This window comes from Pteropus alecto, unplaced genomic scaffold (genome assembly GCF_000325575.1).
Source record: "Pteropus alecto unplaced genomic scaffold, ASM32557v1 scaffold206, whole genome shotgun sequence".
Taxonomy (NCBI): Eukaryota; Metazoa; Chordata; class Mammalia; order Chiroptera; family Pteropodidae; genus Pteropus; species Pteropus alecto.
Window position 1 is genome coordinate 1,602,821 of NW_006438906.1, and position 23,636 is coordinate 1,626,456.

General features: G+C 39.4%; 1 protein-coding gene and 1 pseudogene across 4 annotated transcripts in view; one reads left to right on the forward strand and one right to left on the reverse strand.

Moving 5' to 3' along the window:
• The window catches only part of NFX1 (nuclear transcription factor, X-box binding 1), a 59,347-nt gene extending 42,363 nt beyond the window's left edge, over positions 1-16,984 (reverse strand). For 2 of the 4 annotated variants that reach the window (XM_015592669.2, XM_015592668.2), the window contains exons 1-5: positions 16,824-16,967; positions 12,281-13,279; positions 5,207-5,365; positions 4,196-4,273; positions 394-499 (exon numbers count right to left, since the gene is read on the reverse strand). In XM_015592669.2, the coding sequence (XP_015448155.1) occupies positions 394-499; positions 4,196-4,273; positions 5,207-5,365; positions 12,281-13,279; positions 16,824-16,848 (1,367 nt within the window). In that variant the 5' untranslated portion in view covers positions 16,849-16,967. Of the gene's footprint in view, positions 1-393; positions 500-4,195; positions 4,274-5,206; positions 5,366-12,280; positions 13,280-16,823 lie in introns of all 4 variants that reach the window. The other 2 variants (XM_006916062.3, XM_015592670.2) reach the window with 2 other exon arrangements.
• Positions 16,985-22,932: 5,948 nt separating this feature from the next.
• On the forward strand, positions 22,933-23,051 carry LOC112483163 (annotated as a pseudogene).
• The last annotated feature ends 585 nt before the right edge of the window (positions 23,052-23,636 follow it).

Below are 23,636 nucleotides of genomic sequence, written 5' to 3' on the forward strand. Positions count from 1 at the left end.
GTTTTTCCCTAAACAGAAGTCTGTCCTATACACTCTCTTGGACCTGGATATCACTGGGGGATATTTTGTCTTAGAAGCTGGCAGTGTAATATAGTGAGAGGAGCACTGGCTTTGGAAATCCCAGCTCTAGCACTGTGACCCTGGGCAAGATGCTTGGCCTTTCTGAGACTCATCTGTAAAACAGAGATAATAAATATCTATATATTGCCAGGCTGTTTTAAGGATTCAGTGAGTTAATTTTTGCAGAGTACCTGGCACAGAGTAAGTGCTCAGTGAATGATAACATATTGCTTTTCACCCAGTCCTGTTACATGCTAACCAGATATGTATACTCAAAGCCATTAGTAAAGCGTGTCAACAAAGAATCTCCAGGGGTCTAGGGTGCCAACTTACAGGTTACAGGAATGTGGGCAGTCCTGGCCAGGCTGTTTTTTTCTACAAACCTCACCACAACTATGTGGAATTTCATTTCTGCTCCATTCAGGATTCTTTACCTTGCCTAAAACATATCAGATCAGAGAGTCAATGATACACACTTTAACTGCATCCTAGACTTTAATAATACAAAATAGCCAGACAGCATGGAGCACCAGTGTGGCTTTCAATGGTTCAACAAAGACATTATTCCACATCCTAAATTAAAAAGTTGAATGTAATGCTATTCGTCAAAAGCTTCACTGAGCATGATAAATCTTAAATTCTGGATTACATGGAAAAAGTAAAGTTATTTCTTACTTATAAAAATGCCACTTTGACTAATGGATATGTTTAATCTACAAGATAAACTTTCTGTAAATGGGCCCTTGAACTGATATGGGAATATCTGCTATAGGGATCAGAAAGAGGGAGTAAGGGAAGAAAACAATGGGGAAAAAACAAAGCAGTAAGAGATGGAAAGGACACCAGTGCCTTGTACATTAGGAACTTGCCTATTCCAGTATATGTGCTGCCGAAGCGAGCACAGGATCTCGCCTATTCTAAAGCTATTAAGTAGGGATTAAAAGATTATATTTTTATAATCAATGTTATCTGGCAAATCTTTAGTAAGCATCTTCCATGAACTTAGCATAGTGACAGGAAGAGTAAAATCAAGGCACAGGACTCCTCCTTGCCCTTGAGGAATCATCCTCAGTTGGATAATTTACACCCTAAATGACAGTCTGTCCCTAGTCCTTGGGCTCCGCTTTTCTCTCCAACCTGTCTCATTTAGAACTCTTATCTATGCTGTGGTTTAATACACCTAAAGGCCAATGATTCCCAAACCTACATGTTCTGCATTGCCCTGAATCCTCAGTTCCAGTCTTACATGTCCATCACATGCTGAACATCTGTGTTTGTGGTTTCACAGTCACCTCAAACTGTCTACATCAGTGGTCAAAGTTAGCATCTTCTCTCGTAAACTCCTCCCTCTTCAGTGTTCCCTATTTCTGTCAGTGACACCATCACTGTCAGTCACACAAACTCAAAAATGAGAGTCATACTTTTCTCTTCTGTCCATATTCTACTTAATCACTAAATCTTGTCAATTTCCCTACCTAATGTATCTCACCTTATTTCCCTCTCTACTTCTGCTCTAACCTCTCTACTGGCCAGAAATTCATCTCCAACACTACTGGAAAAGCTTCCCTGCCTCTGTGCTTTCTTGCTCCAATATAGTGTTCTGTTTTTTCCCCACCATCTTTCAATGGCTCTCCCTCTTTTCTCTGACTCTAAATTATGGTTTTTTCTTTTCCTGCCAGGGTTCTGCATCAGACCTTTTTTTTACTCCTTTCCCACTTGGGTCTCATCTACTACTCTCAACTGCAATGACTATCATTGTTAAGTCCTGATTTCCCTTCAAATATTCCTAACTGCTTGTTAGACATCCCTCATTGAATGTCTTACTCCTTTAACACAACATCTCTAAACTGAATGCACTGTCCTCACCAACCCTGGCTCTCCTGATCTGCCCTTTGTCTTCGGTATCACCATTTCCAAAAGCATAGATCTATGGAACCACATTTGGGTTCCTTCCTTTTCCATTGCTGTTAAGCCCTGCTTACCTTTGAACTCTTGTATGCCCTCCTTTCTGCCCCACTCTAATACCCATTATAGACTTTTATTATTCTTCATCTGGGTTATTACAAGTCCCCAAATTGTTTTGGCCCCAAAATATTCCACTCACTGCCATGAAATTAAGTTTCATAAAGAATCATGTTGATGCCCTCAGTGGCTTCCCACAGCCTGCCAAATGAAGTCCCAATGCCTAGGCCTGGCATCAAGAAGCCAGCCCCAGCTTTTCAGTCATCTCCTATTCCTTCACCTTCACAGATCCTGGGATCCATAACCAGATGACTACCTCTTCTCCCAATAGCTCCTAGGCCTTCTTGGTTTTTACTTCTGCTTATGCTATTCTCTTCAACAAATCTTCCCTTCTACCAAGATTTTACCTAGTTTTCAAACCCAGTTTAATTCTATCTCCTTTATAAAAACTTCTCTTAATCATCCAGCCAGAAATCAAAATGCATCCTAAAGATCCCCACAGCACTTTGTACTTTAGTATAACACTAAGTTAATTGTCTTAACCCTTAAAGATAAGCTCTGAGAAGTCAATAAGTCTTATTTCATTTCTTCATGGTATCTGGTACATTAATAAGTTCTCAATAAAGTATATTAAATTAATGGCCTTCCAGAAGAGCAGATGGAACAAAGCCATCATGTAAAATAGGCCATTATTTGCAGGCCCACACCATTTTACCTTGCTCAGGTCATCTTGACCTTTACCCTACATTCTTCTATCTTAATAGGTCTCATTTCTAATTTGTCAGTGAAGGCTTTAACAAGATTTTAAATTCCATTGTGGTATTTTATGTTTAAAAATATTTTAAAATAAGGCAATCAAGCTTTGGTATTGGTCCTACTTGTCCAATTTTCTATTGATCTCTAGCTTCTAGTTTCATGCTGCCTTCTAGTACTACATTCTGGAATATTCATTCCTTCAATGAATACTAATTTAGTATCTAATAAAGCTCAGATTTTGGCAATAAAACATATAATACCATCAGACTCCAAATAAAAGAGTCAAAGTGGGAGAGGGAACGAGAAAAGGAAGCTTCCTTTGGAAGAGAATGTTTGGGGTCAGATCTTGAATGTGGATGAGGATTTAAAGAAAGAAGGGGAACAGCATTCTATATAGTTGATAAATTCACCAATGAATTGAGTCTAGAAGTTAAAGAGTTGATGGTCAATGACTGCCTCTTTGTGAAAGCTGCTAGTTCAGTAATGGGAAAGGAGAAATAGAGGCAAATTAGTGAGAAAAATAAGGAGAGTTTGCAGAAACAGGAAGAGCTAGTCATTTCAAGCAGGGCATGGTAAAAAGTGTCAAGGGCTATTGTGCTACCAAAAAGGTTAGGAACTTAAAAATCAGTCCTGGATTTGGTCAGAAAGGTGTCATTGATAACTCCTAAATATATTTTCAGAAAGGTAAAAAGGACAGAAGCAAAAATGCAATGGTTCAAGGAGGCAGACATGCTTAAGAAACAAAATTTGAAAAATCAACAACCGGAAAAATTAACAATCAGCCTATCTTTTAACTAGGTAGGAAAGAAGAAGAAAAAAAGACATGTAGGAAATAAGCTAGTAGAAAGAATGAGCATCTGGATCACATAGTTTTTCCTAACATGTAGGGGAACTGAGCTATTTAATAACAGCTATTCAAAAACATAAAGAGGGGGGGTAAAAGGATAGAGTTAGTAATGCTGATCTATAGAAAATCTCTCTATTACAAAGACCAATGACTGATTCCTTGGGTTAAAATAAAGTACACTTCAACTCTACTCTTTATTCATGCTGCTCAAATCTAGAACATCAAAGCTGTTATAGCTATGAATGAGAAAGAGCCCATGTCTATATCTGCCTCTGCCGTCTGATCAGCTCTAGTCTAAAGCTAAGACCAAGCAGACCAGCACCACAGCTTAGAAGTAGCATGAGCCTGGTGGGCATGATGTGAAGGCCCTTTTCCAGAATAGCCTGCCAAGAGCACAAAGGCCTGTGACTCTAGCTCTGTGATAGATCACATGCATGGGATGTCTTGTAGACTCCTGTAGTTTTGAAGTCTTATTAGAAACTTCTAAAACATGCCCTTGTCTCCTGTGCTAGGAACTGAAGTACAATGCCTGAAGTGGAAAAGACTCCAATGTATGCAAAAAAAACTTACCACAGAAACAAATATAGGTATTAGGAACATGTACAGAAACATTTTGACAGGCAGGGCACCTCCAACCACTCTGGCCATCTGCCAAGAAACATGGGAGAAAAACAAAATAATTTCTTTTGAAAAGCACATATACTCTTTAAAAATTAACCCTATAAGGAGCCATAACATAGAAGGAAGGGTAGTAATTCCCAAGTTAAGGGCATCTGACGTTAAATAAATTCAAAGTACCGAGTGCTTTGCTTAAATACCACATTTAAGCTAATATTTATAAGGACTATAGATACAAGGACTCAAGTAGGTATCCATTTTTTTTAAATTGAGATATAAATGACATAACATTGTGTGAGTTTAAGGTGTACAATGTGTTGCTTTGATACATTTATATATTGCAATATGATCACCACAATAGCTTTAGCTAACACCTCCATCACATCGCATAATTGTCATTTCATTTCATAGAGATAATGTTGTATTATAGTATTTCTAATTCAAGGTAAACATTATCTGAATCTTGGCTTAAAAAAAAAGACAAATATTTAAGAACATACAGGAAAACCCAGATATCTTAAATTAGAAAAAGATCCACGGTTCAGAAAGCATATTATCAACATCTGCATTACTATAAATACTAGTATTCTTTGGAAAAAGCCCACAAAATACTATGAAGATTTGTTAAAGGCAAAACAACTTCAAGATTCTAAGTGTAAATTATACAATTGCTTTCTATAATTTTTCTAAAGCAAACTATGCAAGAAATGTTTTCTGCAGTTGCTACTTGGATAAAAGCTACCATTTTCAGTAGAAGCGACTAATTTTATTGTACCTTAAATATATTTTAATATTAAGTTTAGCTAGTTTAAGATTTATAGCTTAATATGGTCATCTGACACATATGATTGAGACAATTTACTTTCTCTACAGACAAAGTATTTAAGAGGAATTAAATAGCATTTAAAAAGTGGAACGTATCTAATGGGTGAGAATAACTCTCAGACAAGAGGAATGGCTGACCTGCTTGAGATGCTGGAGATCGTGCCCATTTTTTTATGCAGTTCAAATGAAACACATGGTAACAGCTCTGACAACTCCACACTGGGGCTGTGACGCGAACCAATTCACAGCACACCATGCACTCATATTTTTCTGTAGTAAGCTGTTCAACTAGAGAACCTGTTTAAAAAACAAAACAGATAAACTCAAATACAGAAAACCAACCTTTACTTTAGTCAACCAAGGATCAGCAAAATATTTGAGGGAAGAACACAAACACAGAGGTTTTCAGGGATGTCTGCTTCTAAGGTGGTTGTTCAGAATTTGAGGCCGAGCATATATTAAGAAAGGAGACTCAGGAAGTACATTCAGACGGGGATTTTCACAACTGAAACATTCCAAAGAAATTGTCCAGGAACCAAATGAGCCTTATCACATAGCTTGTGAGTATCCAAGGAGCAGTATGCTGTATGCTATAGGGCCTAGCCTTGCCCTCCTGTATCTGGGACACTGGATATACCAGATCCATGGATTTATGCTAGGGAAGGGAGGGCTTGTGAATGGTCAGCTGCAAGAAACCTAAGCCTACACGGGTTCCAACAACCATGGTGGTGAGATGGTTCTAGTAGTTGCCCTGAAAGTCTTTAGCTGATTCACTCAACAAAGATGCTTGGACCCACCACAAGTCCATGTAGGGTTACCAGACTAAAGGACAGACAGTCCTTGGCTCCAGAAGCTTGCCATTTAGTGAAAAAGATCAGTGTATGGCATCATGAGAATCCTCCCAGATTTACTCCTCAGTACCATCACCCACTTCCAGACATCTTCCTCAAATACACCTTAGCAATAGATCTTAGCAAAGTCTTCCTATCCCAAGTATAGCCAGGTGCTCTCAGAGCTGAGTATATATATTTTGTTTTTTGCTTTGTACTTTTAGCATTTATTTCACAACATTATTTTATTTGTTTTTAAGTCCAAATAGGTTATAAGAATAAAATAACTAACTTTAAATATACCTGGTCAAGTACTATGCTAAAGCACTTTACACATATTTAATTTTCTCAACAAGGCTATAATACAGATGCGATTTCATAGATAAAGAATAATTAGGCTCGAAGTGGTTAAATCACTTACCCAAGGTCATGGAGCTAGAAATTAAAAAGTCAAAATTCAAAATCTCTGCTGCCTGACACAAAAGCTCTTCTATAAACATTATCTCTCCTAAGATTACTTTGTCCAATTTAATGTCAAAAAATAAAAAATAAAAAAAATACAAATACCCTGAGACTGTACGATCTGTGAGGCAGTGACAGGGTCTTGCTTGCCTTGCTTACTATAGTATTTCCAGTTCCTGACATATACCAGGTGTCAATAAATATTTATCAAATGAGAGAATAAAGGAATAAATGAGCCAAGGAGGTCACATTTCAAAAAAGGCTCCATCTTTGCATCAAACTCAAAGGGAAGTCCAGGATAATAAGGACTGAAATACATCTGTCCAAAGGTTATGGCAAATAGAAGCCATTCATAACCTTACCAGTAGCTCTCTTAGTCAGGTAGGTGGTGATGGTAGCAGAGGACTGAGAAGTGAATCAAAATAAGGAAAAGGAAATAAAGCAGACGACTCTTGATTTGACTGGAACGGAAGGAAAGGAAACATTACTGGGAACTCATGTAACGGGAATTTTTTCTTGTGGAGAGTAGGACAGATGTGGGAAGATCTTCAGGCTGAGAACTTGGAATAGTAAATGTGAGAAGGCTGATGGAAGGAAATAAAGGAGTTCTCAGAATGAAAGAAAAGGAAGGATGGGCACATGTGCCTCTGAGTTTGTATAAAGGAAGGAAAAAGTTGAGAAAATTATACCTGATGATCTACCTTTTCTCAGTAAAATAGGAGACAATGAGGGAAATGAATGTTAGGAAGGTCTGAAGAAGACCGATGTTAAAAAGGTTTGAATAAGAGAGGAAAGGGTGTGGAACAGTCTTAGATGAAAATGGAAAAGGCAGCTTACTAAGGTCATAAGAGGAAACAAACAGTGCTGAAAACCAACTGAGGTTGGAGACCACTATTCAAAAATATTTACTGAAAATATTTTGTGTGTCAGGCACTCTGTAGACACTAAGGATACACAGTGAATAAAACAGACAAAAATCTTCTGCCCTTATGAAGCTTATTATCTAGTGGGGGAAGGTAGACAATAAACAATAAATAATGAAAATATGTAGTATCATCAAAATAGTGATAAGTGCTATGGAGAACAATAAACCAGGAAAGGAGGATAGGGAATACTGGCAAATGGGGAAGAATAGTTTTAAATGGAGTGATCAGGAAGGCTTCCCTCAGAAAGCAAATGAACTGCAGCAGCCCCAAAGCTATGCTATTATGTGATTTCCTGGAACAGCATCCTGTTATCCAGGTCTGGAAAAGGAAAGATAGATTGCAGCATAGATCCAGGGATGGGATTCTGCCAAATGGCTTGGCAAAAGAATGATACTTCAAATGACCTACAATAAGGCCTGCCTAGAGAGGGAATGAAGATGGCTAGGAGGCTGGCAAAACTGGTAGTGGGTAGAAGAAACCGAGGGAGCCAGAAGGACAGGAATTTATGGTCAGAAAGTGGAACATAAGACTAAGATTTCAGAGATGGAGCATTCCCAGGGTCATTTCCCTGGTAGTGGGTATGGAAGTGGAATGAAGATGAAGGTCACCACAGTTGATAAGATCAAAGAACCTGAGGATGGCACAATGCATATGATCACTAGAGTCACCTGGAATAGAATAACAGCAGGAGTTACGGTAAATCAGAAGTTGTCAAACTTGAATATGCCTCAGAATCACCTGAAAGCTTGTTAAAAATAAGACTGCTGGGCCCCACTCCCAGAATTTTTGTTTAGTAAATCTGAGGTGAAGCCCAAGAATATGTTTTTCTAACAAGTGCCTAGGTATTGCTGATGGCTGATGGTCTGGGATTACACTTTGAGAACCACTGAGGTAGAGATAAGATATAGGTTAGACATATTAATAATAAATGAGGGCTGGGGCTTGGAGATTCAGAGGCTAATAAATGACAAAGATAAGGAGATATGACAGGTGATGTAGCTAAAAGGTGATGTAGCATTACGTTCAAAGGAGCAGGGATTTTGATACAAAGGTGGAAGAATAGTTTGGAAATGACACTGGAATGCTCTGTCCACCTTTCAGAAACTAAAGTAAGTGGGATAAGGGAAATGGCAGGCTCTGAGAGGTAGTAAGGAAAGAAGTGAACTGAGAGAAGGCCATAAGTCAATTAACAGTAGGAACGTAGCAGAAACATAGTAAGGATGTAGGGGATTTTGTTACCACAAAATGAGAGATCCAGACAGTCTGAGAGAAAAAGAGCAAAATGAGAGCAAGCAGAGACCACTCTCAAATAGCCATGGAGACTTATATTTGGGATGATCCTCTCTTTCCATTCCAATCAAACTTTCACCTCCACCATTCCACCAGAATTGCTCTTATCAAGACCAATAACCTTCAAATCGCCAAATCCAATAGTCAATATGTAGTTGTCATCTTTCTGTACCTATCATTACCATCTGACCCAAGTGATCACTCCTTCTTCCTTGAATTTTTTTTTATTTGGTGTTTAGAACATGTTTCACTTCTTAGTTCAATTGGTACTCATTCTCCATTTCCTTTGCTGGATCTCCAACTTCCAACCTTGAAACATGAGATATAGGAAGGCTCTATCCTCAAACTTTTCTTCTCTAACAACATTCACACCTTAGCTAATGTTCCTAGTCCGTTAAACACCATCTCAATACAGACAATTCCCAAATTTAAATCTCTAGGCCCGATCTCTTCCCTGAATTTTATATCCAACTCTCTACTTAACATCCACTTGGAAGTCTAATTGGCAACTCAAATTTAATAAATTTAACCAAATTCTTTATCTTTCCTGAACAAGGAGTAGACAAAGCAAAATATACACAAAAACACCTTTTCCAACAAGGGAAGGCTAAGAAACTATCACAAATCATAGAAGATGGAGACACGATGACTAAATGCAACATGGTATCCTGGATTGGATCCTAGATTAAAAAAAAAAGGGGACATTAGTGGAAGAACTGGTGAAATACAAATAAAGTCTGCAGTTTAGTTAATACGATGGAACCAGCATTAATTTTTCAGTTTTGACAAGGATCAGAGTTAGTTATGTAAGATGTTAACATTAGAGGAAGGTGGGCGGAGAATATTTGGGAATTCTCTGTACTATCTTTGTAACTTTTCTATAAATCTAATTATTCCAAACTTAAAAGTTTTAAAAACAACAGTTTTTCCTCTCTCAGGCTTTATCACTTCAGTACATGGCAATTCTATACTTCTACACTGCTCAGGTACAAAAGCCTTGATTTCATCCTTGACTCCTCTCATTCTGTTACATCTAACATCCAGTCTACTTACAAATCTCATCAATTTTACCTTCCAAACACAGAGTCTAACCAATTCTTACTTCTTCCACCACTACTACTCTAGTCCAAGTCTCCACCAACTACCTGAATTACTGCAACAGCCTCCTAACTTGTCCCCTTGCTTCCTTAGAGCTTATTCCCCACACAGCAGGCTGAATTCTCAATTTAGAAAGTAAGACTATACCATCCCTTTCCCCAAAACCTTTCAGCTCATCTTCTGACTCAGAACCAAATTTAAGGGCTTCACATGATTCAGCCCATGACTTCTCTGACCTCTACTGCCACCCCACTCTTCATTGCTTACAATGCACCTTCTCCACGCCCCCCAATCTAAACTTGCTTCTCCCTCTGCCTGGAGTGATCTCCAGAGAGCCACATGGTGTGCTTCTGTACTTCTTTCTGGTCTCTGTTCAAATGTCTCATCAGAGACCAACCTATCCAAACAAGTACCCCTGTTGTTCTGTCTTCTTAACCTGCTTATGTTTTTAGCCCTTATCACCACCTTATAGATTAAATCACCACCTCAAAGATTAAATATTTAAGTGTGTTCTGCCTGTCTTCCCTACCAGAATGTAAATCTCACCAGTGCTGTATTCCTAGTACCCAGAACAGTGCTTGGCACATAATATTTACTCAATAAATATGAATAGTGTTCTCATGAATATGTGGGAGTATGAAACTAAGAGAGATTTGTTAGGCAGAATTCTAAGATGGCCTCTAAGATTCCTACCTTTTTGTATGCGCACCCTGTATACCCTCACCTTGAATATGGGTAGGCCTGATCTAATCAGGTGAACCCTTTTAAAAGAGTCTAGAGATCAGAGACAGAAGTCAGAGATTTGAAGAATCTATATCAGATGCTTTCCTGTAGGCCTCAAAGAAGTAAATTACCATGTTGTGGAGAGGGCTATGTAGGACATTGTGGGTGGCCTCTAGGAGCTGACAGTGATGCCCCCAGCTAACAGCCAGCAAAAAAAAAATGGGGACCTCAGTCCTACACTCATTAAAGAAATAAATCCTACCAACGACTAGTGAGCATGATCGAGGACTATACGCCTCATATGAGATTGCATCCCTGGCCAAATTTCAGTCCTGTGAGACCCTGAGTGGAGAACTCAGCTGACTCATATCTAGACTCCTGACCCACAGAAACTATGACATAATAACTTTGTGTTATCTTAAGCCACTGCATTTGTGGTAATTCATTATGAAGTGACAGGAAACCATTAACCAGCCCTAAAAATTAAAAAACAACTCTGGTATAACATTGCCTTGGCTCACACACAAATTGAGGTCCTAAGAAAGACTACCTGGTGAAGCAACTGAGAACTAGAAGAACAGGCCCAGGTAGGTAGTGGCCAGTATAACAGGCCCAGGTAGGTGGTGGCTTCATCTGTTAGGCTGTATGTCACATTAAACTGGATGGAGACTAGAATGGTGAAGGTCCACAAGGAAGAGCTAACGGAATAAAGATATTTAGCCTAGATATCTTCAGGACAAAATGAGAAGAGTCTTCAAATACTGCAAGAAGCTGATTTATGGTAAAGGTGAGGGAAACTATGAGGAGAAAGACTAGTTACTGTGTTGCTCCAGAGGATAGAACTTGAACCAGGGGATATAAAGTATTTATAGGAAAGAAGTTTTCAATATAATGTAAGGAAGAACTTTCTAACAGATCTGAGAACCTACTATGTTTTAAGAGCTGTGTTAGGCAATAGGAATACAAAAATGAGAAGAAAGACAGTTTCTGCTTTCAAGGAACTTACAGATTAGTGGAGAGCAATGACACATAAACAAATGATGGTTTCCAGTGTAAGTGCTATAAACAGAAGCATGGATAAGTAAGAAAAAGACATATCACAGGGCTGGAAAAGATTAAGGCTATCCATAGAGGTGAGAAAAGGTTTCCTGGACATGTGAATAAACTAGTTTTTGAAAAATGAGTGAGAATTCACCAGTGAGCTGAGCAGTACACATTCTAGACAAAGCGAGCCACATATGCAACAGCATGAAAAGATGAAACAGTATAAAGTCTAGGAAATAAAATGTGGTGGGGACTGAGGCAGCAGAAGATAGGGTTGCTGGGTAAGGGAGAAGCCAGAATCTATAGGTGATGAGAAAAACTGAACAAAATTAAGCAGGGGGACGTGACACAGTTCAATACGTGTTTTAGAAAGATTGCTCTCTGACGCTGGTGTAAGAGATGAAATGAAAGAGCAACTGGAGATGGCAAGATTAGTTAGGAATTCTTACAGATGAGAGGACAAGACATGATGCAGGCTAGAACCAGGAGAGGCAACGGAGATATTACCAGCCCCTACTTGTGCTTTCGCAACTCAAAAAAATCTTGCAACTGGCCACCTATACCACCCATATCTACATTTTTCAAAAACCCTTACTAAATTCCTTATTTATTAAGAAAAAATTCTTTTGTATTTCCTTATGATATAAAAACCAAGTAAATTGTTACCTACTGGTGAGGGGAATGGATGGTGGCAGGACCCAGGCAGATGATGAACAAGGAAAGAGTCTTTTCACTATGTACTTTATACTTTCTAAACTATATGAATATATTACCTACTAAATAATGTAAAATAAAAACAAAACAAAACAAAACATTTTCACCCATCTAGGTATATTTACCTGTGTGCGTTTCCACATTCTTTAGCACAGGGTTCTGTTTGCCTCTGGAGAAAGATGGTACTTGAGGATCCTGCCTTCTCATAGCGCATTTCTCTGGGTCAACCCTTCTGGAAGACTTGCTGACAACTGCCAAGTTCCCATTGTCACAGGCAGATTTTCTTGATCTTTCATTAAGATTGTCCTTTGGAATGAGGACCATGTCGTTTCTGGGTCCTTCATTTGTATGTCGTTGGCCTTCCTGTTTTGGTGGATTCCTGCCTGGTCGTGGCCTGGCCCCCTCCACTTCCCAGGGAGGCCTTTTCTGTGGGTGTCTTCTCTGCTCGTTGCGTCTGGCCCCAGACCCATCCTGTACTCCTTTTCTAAAGGATGTATCTGAAGAGTCAGGGTGGATAAGCCCTACAGGTTTGGTATTTTCAGGTCCAGCATCCTCGAGTTTGGGAGTCATTCTGTTACCCCACTCACATTTGAGTTTCCCCTTGACTTTTGGTCCTCTACCATAGCTGTATACAAACTGGGTTGCTTTTTTGGGTTTTGCTCCCCTGGGATCTGCACCGACAATTTCCTTCTCACTCTCAGCAGGGCTGTGCTCTCTGGGGTTCGTCCCACTCTCTGACTTGGCCCTGCTTTCTAAGCCAGCTGCATCTAAGGTCTGGTCAGTGAAACTCTGTACTCTCTTGACTCTAATATGCTGCTTTTCACTCCTCAGTTTCTGCCCAGGTTGATTCTGAAGGCTCTTGAGTGATTTATTAGAAGCAGAGGATTGGAAAGAAGTCTGTTGACTCTTAGGTTTGCTTCCTGAAGGATGATAACTGTGCTGATGAATGGCAGAGATGTCATCATAAGGGACTTGCCTGGAAAGGTGACACGTAGGTGGTGAACTGTAATTTCTTCTACCAATCCTATTAGAATCTAGTCTCCTTTGACTCCCACAATTTAGACCAGAATTTTTTCTCTCCAGAGGAATGAACTCAGCAACATCTGTATTGAATTTAAAAGTACCTAGGACATAACAAATAGACATGCCAGTAAAGAAATTAATAGGTCACCCATGAAGCCCAGAAGACTCTAAGCCATATCTAAAAGTTATTTTCCTAAGGACTTTGTATAAAACAGGCTCTTAGTAAGAACTATCTTTCCTGTGAAGATGATGGCTTCATGGTATTTATGGAAGACTAATTATCCCATGTCTATTAGCCTCTTCAATAGCCACTGCTAAGAGTTGCTAATTAAAACTGCTCACCTAGGCCATCAGGCATTATTTATACACGCATTTATATTATCAAAAAATTTAAGGTCAGCAAATAGTTCAGGGGTGAGATAAAAATCAGCAGGTTCCATGTGTTCTTTCAAACCTCTAAGGCAGTATTGTGCAATATCAAGCAAACAGGCTTTGGAATCAGACAAAATCAGTTTAAAATCTGGCCCTCCAACTTATGGTATGAGCTTAAAGATATCATTTGGTTCCTTTTAGCCTTAGTGTCGTCATCCATGACACTACTGATAATAATACTATTTCAAAGGGTAATTGTGAAATTTAAATATTTCCTATAGATAATACTTAGCATAGTCGGTACATTAGTTCCCTTCTCTTCCCCCCAGGAATATATTTTAGATTTTCCATACATAACTTCTATAATATAGTCTAGAATCCCAAAGTCTCAAAAAATTAAGCATATGCCTTTTCAACTCACTCATTTTTTTCCCCCAAGATGCTTTTTTGTATAGTCAACTCAGTCCCTGAAGCCCAAAGACAAAATGATTTGCCTAAGGACACAACACTAGTTAGGAGCAAAGTAGGAACTATGTGTAGCATACAGAATATACTGTGAATTGACAGAGCCTAGGAGACGGATTTAAGTCCCTGCCTATCTATCACTTACTGTGCCTTTATTCAGTTACTTAACCTCAGTCCTCTTATATGTAATGAGGATAGTAATTCCTACATCAAAGAGCTGCTGTGAAGAGTAAAGTAAGTTAGTAACATGTATAAAGTGGTTAATAATGGTACTTTATTATTGCTGTTAGGACTACAGACTATCTGAAATACACAGACTTGACCACAGATGGGTGCAGTGCAGAGCCTGTGGGTTTCAGGTTTAATAATAACCCTGTTAGGTATTTTATTAGGTACTTAACATGTACCAGGCATTATTCTAAGTACTTTGCATATGTTAACTCATTTAATCCTTATATGCCTGATGAGAAAACAGACAGAGAGAGTAAGTAATTTGCCTAGGGCCACAAGGGTATTCTAAAGCAGATAAAGGATTCCATCCCAGGCTATGTGGCTCTAGAGACCATGCTCTTACAATATCACTACCTTCAGTGTCAGAGGTTGGGCAGCTGTTACCATAGAAACATATACTAAAGAACTGAACGAGATCATAAAGTCATATGGCAATCTCTCACTCAATCCAGGATTTGTCCTGAAAGCTTTCACATAGGGAGATTCTGGGGATAGGGTGGAGGGCCTTACAAAATGGCAAGAGGATTAGACAAATTCAGAAGGTGGCAGAAAAGGTGTTCTAGAAACCTAACAGATAACTTAAAGGTGGGAATAGGTAGATTAGACCAAGTGGGGATTGTGTGGTCCTTTCCTGCTCAAAGAAGCGAGGTTGGAGAGAGGGGCTGAAAAAAGGTCGGTAAAGTAGTCCAGGATAGCCTGGTAAAGGAGAGGAGGAAGGTGTTTCATGTTAATCAGTAAGGAGTTGATGCAACTAGAGAGTCTAGACAGGGCACCTATTCATATACAGTATATATTCCACTAGACCTCAGGCAGTAAGCAAGGCCCTCAGAAAGACCCTTAAGAGACATGAGGAAGGGAAAAGGGGCACATGAATCAGGAACGGGACCTGAGACACAAAGATCTTGAAACACTCCCCGCCCCCACACACTATTTTATGTAGCTGAAAGTTACTCAATAAATGGGATGTCTCATCACCAAGGCATGGCTATAGTACAAATAGTTCCCCAGATCCAAGCTAATTTGGCAGCACGGTAGGTGTCCATCAGGTAGGTGGAGCAGAGTAAACTGTAGATTATAAAGTCCAGAGAAAAAGTAAGTATTGGAGTCTGTCCATGGACAGAAAGATACTCCCTGGACTGGGCTGTTGTTGAAAGGCAGGAGCAGGACTAAACCTTGAGTGGGTATGAAGGTGTGTGTTAGACTATGCTGAAATAAGAACATGGAATAGAAACTAAGGCAAAACAAACTGAGACACATGAGAGAGTGGGGACTTTGGAGTAGGGAACTCTGCCTCACTAGATGGAGAGGAGGTTAGCTGTAACCTGGAGCACAGCACTGGAGACCAAAACTAGGACTCACAACTAGGTCTACCCAATTCTGCTTCAAACACTGAAGGGTGCAAAAATGGGACACAAGTGAGCCTGAGGATCAATGAATCCACTTTAGAGGATCTGTGAAAAGAATGGGTGGGAGAATAACAAAACATTATCCTAAAAATGTTTCCTCCCCACCTCTCAAGATGACTTAGTACCTAAATCAGGACTGGAGTACACCAATGCACTGTTTTCCAACTTTTTTTTTTTTTTAAACCAAGATCCGCAGTAATAAATACATTCTAATCTGTCACGCATTACACAAATATATATATACTTTTAGTACCCCCCAAACTGGTAAGTAGCTGAACTACGACTCAAATCAATGACAGTTTACAAACCTCATGCTGTCCTGTTTTTCAAAGTGGGTCCTGAAATCAAATCAATATAGGGGATTGAGACAAGTATTCTTTCAAATGGAGTAGAAAAACGAGTGTATTGCTGATAGTAAAGAAAACCATCGCTTCCTAAACCTTTTAGTTCGCTTTTATACTTATGTATGTATGCACGAAGGTCAGGAAGTTTCTTTTTGGTCACTGTTCAAAAAGTTTGCAAAACAAAGATCTAAGTACATCCTGAAGAAAATGGAAATAGATGTTATATTAACAGCCAAACGAGGCTGTCTATACACAGAGGCAACTCTGGGAGGGGAAGTGAGCTAATAATGGTGGAACAGGTACAGTGCAGGGCGGGAGCCTTCACAGGAATTAATTACTCCCAACTGACAGATGAAGATAATGGCTCAGTCACACTGCGAGCTCGTGGCAGGCTGAGATTGGAAACCACAGGCTTTCGGCTTGCGCTCGCGTAGCTGCACCAGGACGCACGAATACACCTTAAGCACAATGCACAAAGTCACTACGCGTCGAGAGCGCGCCAAAGTCACTGGGCGGTGACCAGGCCAACGCCCGCTTGTCGATCAGTGTGGCCACTGCCCAGGGAAGGCCGGGACACCGACATCGACTTGCTGGGCGCCGAGAAAAACCCGCTCTCTTTGGAAACCCAGCTACGGGGCTTCACAACCAGTCGAGGATAGTCGAGATCTCCGTAAGCACGACGCGCGTGGCTTGGTCCTTCCGAGCCACTATCCCCAAACCTGTACACGCCATTCTCGCGATATCAATGGCCTAAGCCCTAGGACTTGTCACTAACCAAATTTCCGCAACTCGAGAGGGGCCCACTCCCGCCCGGGCCAGAACAGTACCTGAGACAGGTGGCGCCTCCGCCATCCCGCGCCGCAACACCTAAAGCGAGCCCTGTAGTCAGTCCAGCGAGTGCTGTCACCCGGTCACGTGCTCCGAACTTCCGGTGCCGCGAGGACATTCGCATCAGCGCGCTCGGTAGACGGCCACGGAGTTTGCGCGACCTGAGTCAACTGTGCAGTGCGCCCATGACGTCAGACAGACGCGCCAGGCGTCGGGCGGAAGGAAGAGACTAGTGAATGTAGATGCCAAAGGCCGCCGAAGCGGGGCAGACTGGCAGGGACTTGCATAATCATGGTTTTTCTTTTTGCGATTCACTGTGCTCGCCTGCTGCTAGGCCCTTTTTCCCTGCCACCCAACCAACTTCACCTGGTCTTCTGGAGAGTAGACCAGACTTCACCTATCTAGAGTAGTTCAGGCTGGGGGTGAAAGAAAACAAACCCAGCCAAGTTGTCAAAAGGCAATCTTGGGGGAAAAAAAAACTGCAAAACACGGGCAAATATACAAAGAGCCCTTACCAACCACTTAGAAAACGATAAACCACATATCAAGAATGGTAAATGACTTGAACCAGCAGATGACGATAAATATAGAGGATGCAAGGCGAGGGAGAAAGTTTGAAGGCACTGATTATTTTTAAAATATAAAAATTTAAATGAATATGTGGAGTTTTTGTTCATTTTGTTGTTGCATTACTAAATAGAACACATTTAAGTGTGAAGCATCTGCATTTGTAAAGTAATTCGCTGGTCCAGGCTTCCTTAAGAACATGAAATAGATTTCATTCATTCATATGTTTCAGTGCATACTGTCTTAGGCATAGCTGTAAGTGCTGGAGGTAAATGGTGAAAAAGACAAACACAGCCCCCTACCTCATGCAATGCACTGTCCAGTAGGAGAGATAAAAACTAGGTAATTTATATTTACAAATTAATAATTTGTAAAATAATTATAAAGTTTGTTGGTGTTATGAGAGAAATAAGCAGGGTAACACTGACAGACTTACTAGGATCTACTCCAGAAAATGTGGCCAGGCTTCTTAGACGAAAGATGAAAAGGAGGAAGCTATGTGAAGATTGAGAGGAGATAGCTTGTGTAAAGACTATGAGAAAGGAAATAGCTTGAAGTGTTCAACGTATTGAACTATTTGCAGGAGAATAGTGAGCAAAGAGAGTGACATAGTATTTATTGGAGAGGTAAGTCAGGAGAACACGCAGATCACCTGCAGGCTGTGATCATGGATTTTATTCCAAGCATAATGAGAAGTTATTGAAAGGTTCTAGCAAAGAAGTGGTATTTGATTTACACTTAAAGATTTTTCTTGTTCTTAGGAGAAAAGTGAATTATCGGGAGCAAGAATAGAAGTGGGCAGTCCAGTTACATTTTTGTATTATGCTAATAATACAGAGAATGATGGTGGCCTTGGACTAGAGTTACAGTAAATGTGGAAAGAAAAGGACAGATCTGAGCTATATTTCAGATATAATCAGCCAGCTTCCAAACGGTTTCCAAACCAACAGGTATGATATATGCATTGTTTTAATTTGTTTCTCTGATTACTGACGAGTCTGACATATCTTAATGACCTTCTGAGTTTCCTCTTTTTAAATACTTATTCATATCCATTGCCCATTTTTCTATTGGGGTTGCTTTATTTTTCTTGCTGATGGTTTCCTGTATATTATAATATCAATTTCTTATCAATTTTAGACATTTCAATTTTCATCTTCTATTCTGTTAAGTCTATTAACTTTGTCTTTTTTTGAACAGAAGTTCTTAATTTTGACAGCTCAGTTAATCACACCTTTTTGTCACCTTTAGAAATTACCAAATGTATCAGTCTGGGTCCAGTCAGGAGAGAGGAACCACACAGTAATTTGAACAGGGAAGGTTTTATTTAAAGACTTATTAACTATAATAAGGGATTGGAGAAATAAAGATTGGCTAGTAATGAAGCAAAAGAGAACTCTAAAAGAATACAAGATTAGTGATATAAGAAATAGCCACTACCTCTAGGGTTGAGATAAAGTGTCCAATGAAGATCACCCCAGATCTGAGGTGCAGACCTTATTAGAGAGGATGTGCCTGTGGCTTATTAGGTGGCAGGGAAGCTGCTGTGTGCTGCACTGGCAGAAGTTGCCAGTAATCTACCTTGTAGGATTGCTGGGGAAAGCCATTCACAGAGAGGTGTCTCACAAGAGCCACTCTATTACAAACCACCTAAGGGGGATGCCAGGAGAAGTTTCTGGCTGCTGGCTACCACACACTGAAAAAGCCAGGTTCTGAAGAAGCCATGTGAGTTATAGGAGATAGACACTGGGAGAAGCTACCTACAGCACAGAAGCCTAATGGAAACACCAGAAACAAGAAACAAAGCCCTTTCTTCCTGCAATATCTCTGTGGTGCCTTCTACTGACAAAGCTGAGTACCTGCCATCTAGTAAAAGATAAATATTTAAAGGGCCCAAATCCATTTTGCAGAGCAAAAAGGATAAATTTGGAACCGAAAGGCAATAATTCATTACTGGCACATTAGGGAATCTACTACTTATTGTTTTCAAAACTTATAAATAAATGGAAGTAAGCAAGCATTTATCCTGCCTTTCCTATACAAACAGTACATCACACAACATACCAAAACTATGACAAGCAATGAAAGCAGTGCTCAGATGGAAATTTATAGCTGTAAATATTTACATTAAAAAAGAAGTCCAGACAATGGAATATTATTCAGTGCTAAAAAGAAATGAGCTATTAAGCCATGAAAAACATATGGAAGAAACTTAAATGCCTATTACTAAGTGAAAGAAGCCAATCTGAAAAAGCTACATACTGTATGATTCCAACTATATGACTTTCTGGAAAAGGCAAAACTATGGAGACAGTAAAAAGATCAGTGGTTGACAGGGCTTAGGGGTAAGAGAGGGATGAATAAGCAGAGCATAGATTTTTAGGGCAATAAAACTATTCTATGTCATACGACAGTGGTAGATATACTGTCAAAACCCATAGAATGTACAGAGCCAAAAGTAAACTCTAGACATTTGGTGATAACGTGTCAATGGATTATAACAATGTACTACTCTGGTACAGAAAGTCTATAGTCAGGGAGATTGTGCATCTTTGGGGATAGGATGTATATGAAAACTGTATTTTATACTCAATTCTGTTGTGAACCTAAAACTATTCTAAAAAATAAAATTTATTAATAAAAAAAGATAAATCTCAAATCAACAGCCTAACCTTCTACCAGAGAAAGAAAAACAAACTGAACCAAAAGGAAAGAATAAAAATTAGAGCAGAAATTAATGAAATTAAAAAACAGAAAAACAATAGAGAAAAAACAACAAAGTTGGTTCAGTAAACAAAAACAACAAAATTTGCTTTTAAAAAAATTAGGTCATTTATTCACATTATATTACTGAATTTTAAATGCAAAGATACAGTTCTGTTTTGAACACCAAAGTCAGACATCCCCTCCCTATTGGAAAATTTACCAAGTTTTAGCTAAACTGACTAAGAAAAAAAAGAGAAAACTCAAATTACTAAAATTAAGAATGAAGGAAGGGACATTACTACTGATCTTACAGAAATAAAAAGGCTTATAATGTATGCTAACAAATTAGATCTTTTACATGAAATGGACAAATTCCTAGAAATACACAAACTACCAAAATGGACTCAAGAATAAATAGAACATCTGAATAAACTTATAACAAGTAAAGAGATTGAATTAGTAGTTTAAAATAAAAAATAAAAAAGGCTTTCCACAAAGCCCAGGCCCAGATGGCTTCACCAGTGAATTCTACCAAACACTCAAAAAATTGACAGCAATTCTTCACAAACTCTTCTAAAAAAAAAAAAAAAAAAGGAGGGAATACTTTCCAAATCATTCTCTGGATGAAACTCTGCCTTGGGGCAATCATTGCATGTCTCTTCATTGCAGATATTGATGGTGACAGCCCAGATTGATTGTCCATGAAAACAGGTTCAGCCTTATCAAGTACCTTACGGAAAGGGTTTTTGGTACCTTAGGGAAAGGGCTTTTAACTGGCTACATATAATAACTACCTGGAGAGCTTTTAAAAATCCAAGTACCCACACTGTATCCTAATCAATTATATAAAAATAAACGGGTAAGTGCCAGGCAACAATAACACGCATGTGTGTGCGTGCACACACACGCACATACACACTTCTCTAGATGTAACTATAAAAAACTATACAAGGAAAGCTAAGGGATATGGATAACAGAGATAGAAGCGCCAAATTTCTACTCTCAACTGGATCATTACAATCCCCTCCGCCTTTTGCTAAACTCCTAGCATTGATAGATTACAACCTAAGGAGACTATCTGCACTCAATTCTGCTTCTTTTTAATGGTTAACAGATGAGCTACTGACCAGAGACACTGTCTGGTAGAAACTACAGGAGTTATCATCAGAGGTTATGTAGTGCCTGGGGCTCTCTACCACATGACTCATCCTCTCCACTTTCTTTAATTTCACCAGGATTGACACAAAGCAGAGCCTGGCTTTTCCCCGGACAGCAAAGAATCAGCACAATGGCAAAGCTGTTAAAATCCAAGGAAGGGAAACTGTATGAGCAGTGGCAGGGAATCATGACTGTATGGTGGATTTGAAGGGATTAGAAGTAATTATTAGAGCATAAAATTGAAAAATGGGATGTGACATGGAGAGAGGCTGCAGATAAAATTTTCAGGATTCTTACCAGCAAGTGACAAGAACCTAACTCCCACAAGCTTAAGCAGAAAAGGGAGTTTATTGGTGGAATTCACACACAGCTCACAGAATTGAAGAGTGACAGAGACTTGGAGCACTGTGGGAATCTCAAGGATCCAAAGTCAGGGCTCAGTGCCATAAGGATTCTTTCATTCTGCCTCTCATCTTGGCTCCTTTCTGGCCTCAGAATTTCAGGGTTCTCGTATTGACAGGAAGTAAAAAAAAAAAAAAAAAAGGCATTTCTCTAGTTTCCACTTAGAAAATTTGAGGGATAAATGTCAATGTTCATGGCTTGGTCACAAGCCCATTCCCATAGTTTGAAAGAGTAAGGGTAGAACGACTATAATTGATATTTTTCCAATAATCACATGGTTAGAATGGGGGAGGCTGTTCTCTAAAAGAAAGAGAATGCTGTTCTGGAAAGACTAAGCAATAAACCATTATTAAGAGGCAGGAGCCAAGTCATAGGCAGCTTTTTATTACCTGTTGGAGTTGTCAAGGCACCATGAAAGACTTTTAAGTAAGGGAATGACATGGTCAGATTTATATTTTAGAAAGGTAAGTATTGCTGTTTGTGATCAATGGACTCAAGGAAGTGAAACTATGCAAAAAGAGGAAGCAAGTCATTTATTCCAAAAAACTATGTGAGGGATGTCTAGGCCAAGGAGAGATGAGAGAGGAAGGGAGAGGAGGGGTTAGATTTGAGAAGCATTAAGAGGTTAAAAGCAGAGTTTAAGGACTAATTGAACGTGTAGGGTGAAACTAAATGTAGAGAAAGGGAAAACAGGAAATTTTGGTCTGAGGGGAAAGGTGATGGTTGTCTTGGCCATTTGAATGTGAAATGTTTGTAGGCTCTGGAATATCCAAACAATTGTTAGGCAAACACCTGGATAGTAACTAGGATTCTGATACTCAGGGACAAGATCAAGTATAGAAGTATAGATCTACAAGTCAGTAGTTAAAGCTATGAGAACAGCTGAGATCACCAAATATAAGTGAGCAGAGAAAGAAATATGGTGTATAAGGCTACAAACCTGAGGAACAGTAACATTATAAGGTTGGAGAGATGAGGATTTCAAAAGAGTCTTACAGGGAATAGTTAGAAGAATAGGAGAACCAGAGAATATTCTAACAAAAGCCAAGAGAGGAGCAATTTTGGTAGAATGATTGCTCACTGATATCCAATGCATGAAAGAGGTCTAGCTGGAGGACTATCACCCATTAAAATTGGCAATATATGGGTCATTGATAATACTAGCAAGATAAAAAATTAAACAGGAATGTTTGCTGACAGTGAACCCCAAGATAATAAGGTTAATTTAGATGTTAGATCTTAGGTAACGGTGGAACATTTAATTGGGAATGCCCAGTCTATGGCCATGCCATCTTGAACGTGCCCGATCTTGTCTGATCTCAGAAGCTAAGCAGGGCTGGGCCTGATTAGTACTTGGATAGGAGACCACTTAGGAATACCAGGTGCTGTAGGTGTAAAAAAATAAAAAATAAAATAAAAATAAATAAAAATAAGAATAATAGGGAATGCCCAGAATTGAAAATCATAAGAGGTCTAGGCTAGCGAGTCATTTTGAATCATTAGAGCTGTGGACTAAAAAGGGGCCACATACTAAACCTGAATGGCGTTTATTCAGGGGAAGCCTAAATGGCGGGCTCTACAAACTCAGAAACAGAAAGTAACTACATAGGATGGTCTGAAAATAAAAATTCCTAACTAAAAGCAGGTCATGGCAGGTAGCCATAGCCTGGGCCTGTAGCTTTCTTGATAAAGATCAGTATTTACCTTGAGTAAGCCTATTGTCTTCTTGCATCTTAAATAACATACCCTTGGAATGTCAAAGTAATCCCTTTTCCCCAACCCCTCAGGGGACAAGCCAACCCACCTGAGCACAAAGACCACAAAATCTCTCATGGTTATCTTGTCCCCTGCATACCATTTCTATGCGCTGTAAATGCTATTAACTCTCCTGTACCCACCAATGTAAAAGAAGTATGTGTCCCTCCATTTTACTTTTTCCAATCCCACATATTTCTCTACTTTGCTTTTCCCCACCCTCC